The sequence below is a fragment of the Austrofundulus limnaeus genome, unplaced genomic scaffold (assembly GCF_001266775.1).
Source record: "Austrofundulus limnaeus strain Quisiro unplaced genomic scaffold, Austrofundulus_limnaeus-1.0 Scaffold125, whole genome shotgun sequence".
Lineage (NCBI taxonomy): Eukaryota > Metazoa > Chordata > Actinopteri > Cyprinodontiformes > Rivulidae > Austrofundulus > Austrofundulus limnaeus.
This window is the reverse complement of record NW_013952527.1, coordinates 904,740-908,498: the sequence shown is the minus strand read 5'-3', so window position 1 is coordinate 908,498 and position 3,759 is coordinate 904,740. Positions and strand designations below refer to the sequence as shown.

General features: G+C 40.5%; 1 protein-coding gene across 1 annotated transcript in view; it reads left to right on the top strand.

Moving 5' to 3' along the window:
- cavin2a (caveolae associated protein 2a) overlaps positions 1 to 3,759 on the top strand; it is a gene marked incomplete in the record, with an annotated part of 21,009 nt that overhangs the window by 14,709 nt on the left and 2,541 nt on the right. Inside the window, 1 exon segment of the mRNA XM_014015247.1 lies at positions 1,875 to 3,759. Within this exon segment, the coding sequence (XP_013870701.1) occupies positions 1,875 to 2,762 (888 nt within the window).

Here is a 3,759-nt window from a genome sequence, read left to right as displayed (position 1 = left end):
GGTGGAGGCAGGGAGAGATATAAAGGAGAGAGAGGAGAGGTGTTTGACTCCTTTGAAAGAAACTAATGGAATTCCGCAGAATCTTTTAGGGGAAGATCGGGGAGGCGTGCAGAAACTGGTTTCTTCAGTCCTGAACAYGCAGACCAAGCCTAGATACCAGAGTTTCTTTAACAAGTATTCCTTCTGTCATGTTAAATAAAAAAAATGGCTGCTCTTGAAGTAAACTGTAACATATTTAAAGGGACATTTTTGATGTTGTACTCCCTGCAAAGGCTTTGTAGATGTTTGTTTGAATGACCTCACTTTGATGAAATAGTTTAACTGAATGCATTCAAGACTAAAGTAAAACTAGGGCTGGGTGGTATGACCTCAAAATATCACGGTAACAGTATATATCACGGAAGAAAATTATCATAAAAAGTAAAGATTATGTCATTTTTACAGCATTTACTTTGCAGAAAACTGTAATCATAACCAAATCCAGTATTTTTGCTGTAGTGCAAATGAACATAACAGAAGTACAAAAATAATGTTTTGTATATTGTAAAACCATTTCAACAATAAGCAAACATTTTTCAAATTTTCAACAATATCAAAATAAAGTGGATATTATAACCAGAACTTCACGTAAAATTAGTCATTTAGACATAAAAAATTCAATGTTGCCTAAAATGTTATAGTGTGACAGGACATTAAGGATCTTCAGCTGCGCATAGTCCTGTCATAAAACAATTTAAGATAACTGGAATGTAAGTGTGGTGAAGCCAAATAAATGGAATATCAGCCTGCCATACATGAGCTTCTACCTGCTGAACTTATCGGCTGCTGCTCTGCTGCCTCTCATCTTCATCATCAGAGCAGAAGCTGACTGTTACATTAGCAAGATGGATTTATGACTGAACGTCTTTTTTATCACCTCTGTGGGTAACAATACACAAAAACAAGTGTTTTCTCTGACAACTTGGGTGTGAAAAAACTACAGTTGTTAAAGCTTCGCTCTGCGTGACGTGCAGCGGGAGGGAGGAAATGATCCTGCGACTAGGGCTGCCACAAACGATTATTTTAATAATTGATTAATCACCAATTATTTATTGGATTAGTCGACTAATCAGATCATATGTTAATTAAATATAAAACATAGAGCTTATCACCTCAGAATACAGCTGCTATTGTATAACCATTGTTAGATTTTAGCTATATGCTAACTAAAATAATTGCTGTGGAAGGTAAGTTCTGCTCTGCAGATATTACACAGGTTTCTCTTTCATTTTCTTAAAAAGTTCCCACACTTTTGAGCTCCGTTGTCAGGTAGCCATGATACCAGAGCCTGTCTGTTTAATGTCTTGTGACGTCCACAGCCTACCCCAGTTACCACTACTGTGCATGTGTGTCAAAGACAGAAAGGCAGATGTGGCAGTGGAAGGTGTCAAAGCAGTTTGGAGAGAAAAACAAAGTAAAGAACAACAAAGAAAGAGAAAACGATTAATCGATTATTAAATTAGTCATCTATTATTTTAATAATAGATTAGTCGTCGATTAATCGTGGTAGCCCTACCTGCGACACGACGTAACTTTTCTACAGCAGCAGGGGGGAATTTTGAGGATTTATTCTCTCTACGTGTTTTAAAACACCATAATTTCTTCATTATATTTCAAACTCCTCCTGCTCAGTTGTATCTGCGCTCACAGCCCTGTTGACACAGGTGTGATGACGTAACTGACGACAGGACGGTAGAAGGTACATTTCTACCGTAGGCCAACTTCATACCGTTTCTACGGCAAATACCGCGCAGCCCTAAGTAAAACTGATACATTTTTTCACAGCCTGTCTAAAGAACTGTCTTCTTAACATGTCTCCTTCTGTTTCCCAACAGGAAGATAATGAGATCCCTGCTCACGTGGTTGTCAAAGACTCACTCAGGACCCCACAACCGACCCCGCTGCCGAGCCAGTACGATGCAGAGTCCACCCATCCCACTCCGTCTGTWACGGGCTCGGTGGAACACATCCGCACCCAAGACGAGGCTCTCCAGACCGTCAGCCTGTCCTCAGAAGACGACATGGATTTCTCCCAAGCGCACCGACTGGATGACGAGACGCTGGAGTGCGAGGCCGCCGCCATCGCTCCTGTCAAATTTGAGAGACGGGCCGACCAGTTCAAGCGCAACAGTCTGAAGAAGGTCGACACCCTGAAGAAGGCCTTCACCCGCCAGAACATTGAGAAGAAGATGACCCAGATCTCCTCCAAGATCGTGCCGCCAGAGAAGCGGGAGAAAATAAAGAAGAGCTTCACCCCCAACCACCCCAAAAGCCCAACTTCCAGATCCTCTTCTTTCAAAGTGTCTCCCATGACCTTTAACGTCAAGAAGGTCCGAGACGGGGAGACTCCTACACCACAAATCTCCCAGTCGGTGGAAGAAATCCGTGTGGATATACCTACTTTGACGGGTCTAGACGGAGAGGTGCCTTCGGCGGAGGTGCGCACTCCGGAGAGTGTCGTGGAGGTGATCCAGGAGACGCTGAACTCCTCCAACCTGGAGAGCGTGAAGGCAGAGGTGTCGCTCAACGGGAAAACCTCCAGCGTCGAGTGCGAGATAAACGGCGACGGCGTGGCCAGCCTGGCGGTTCCGGAGCACGACGAAGATGTCGGCGAGGAGGGAGAAGAGGAAAAAAAGGGGGAAGAGAAACAGGAAAGTCCAGTCGAGAAAACGGCAGYGGCTCAGATCCCCACAGAACCAATCGCTGTGGAGCAAGTGTCTTAATATTATTAGCTTTTACTTCTCACTTCTGCCTTTTAATTTCATTATTTTTATACTCAAGATTTTAAAATTCAATCCAACCCACCCTAATATCCAAACATAGTCTCTAAAAGGAAAATGAATGGTTCAGTATAACTYTTTTCCAAAACAGCACAACAGAAACTGTTGCCACCACAGAAATAGGCGCACATTTCTGACCGAGCAGCCTCCTCCTGCTGTTTGTCTGCCTCTGCTCCCTTTTTTCTCTGTTAAAAAAAACAGCCTCTTTTGTTCTTTTTTTGTATAAAAAAATAGTAAATCTCTGGGAACAGCGGTGCAGCCCACAGCCTGCGGAGGCAGTGTGTTGCCAGGTTGTGTCAGAATTGGAATGAGGAGTTTTTGCATTTTAAATCAGGCCTCCGGGTTATTTTAAGCAGTCGTTTGAGGTTGTTTATAGTTTTTTTTCTTTTTTTTTTTGTTAAGCCTGAGTTCATGAAGCTCAGATCTTAGCTAACAGGTGACTTAAATAACAATAGTGCCTCTATATTTTGTTATGAAATATATAGTCTCTTGGTGAAATTTGGTTTATTTTTTTCATTTTCACTGATTTTCTTATTCAGAATATAATGAGCTGCATGTTCTAGTTTATAATCACAGTTCAAACACCAACTGAAAATAATCTTATATCACAGAAAAATATAAAAGAGACCATTTAAAAGTGGCAAAATGTTACTAAATCTCTATTTTTTTTTAAGGATGGAGGTCTTTTAATCTTAACACAATGGTACAATTACTGATGCAAATGAAGGTCTTCATTGCAGAACACAGGCATTATTTCAAATGTAAAAACTTAGAGATATTTTGTGACCATATGAGGTTTTTTTAATGAAATCTTTTTGCAAATCTACACTATATTTTCCTGAACAGATTTTTTTTATATATGAGACTTTTAAACATTTGCAATAAGTTTACTTAAAAATATTGCAATGTCCTTTAAAAATACCACAATTTAGTTTTTATA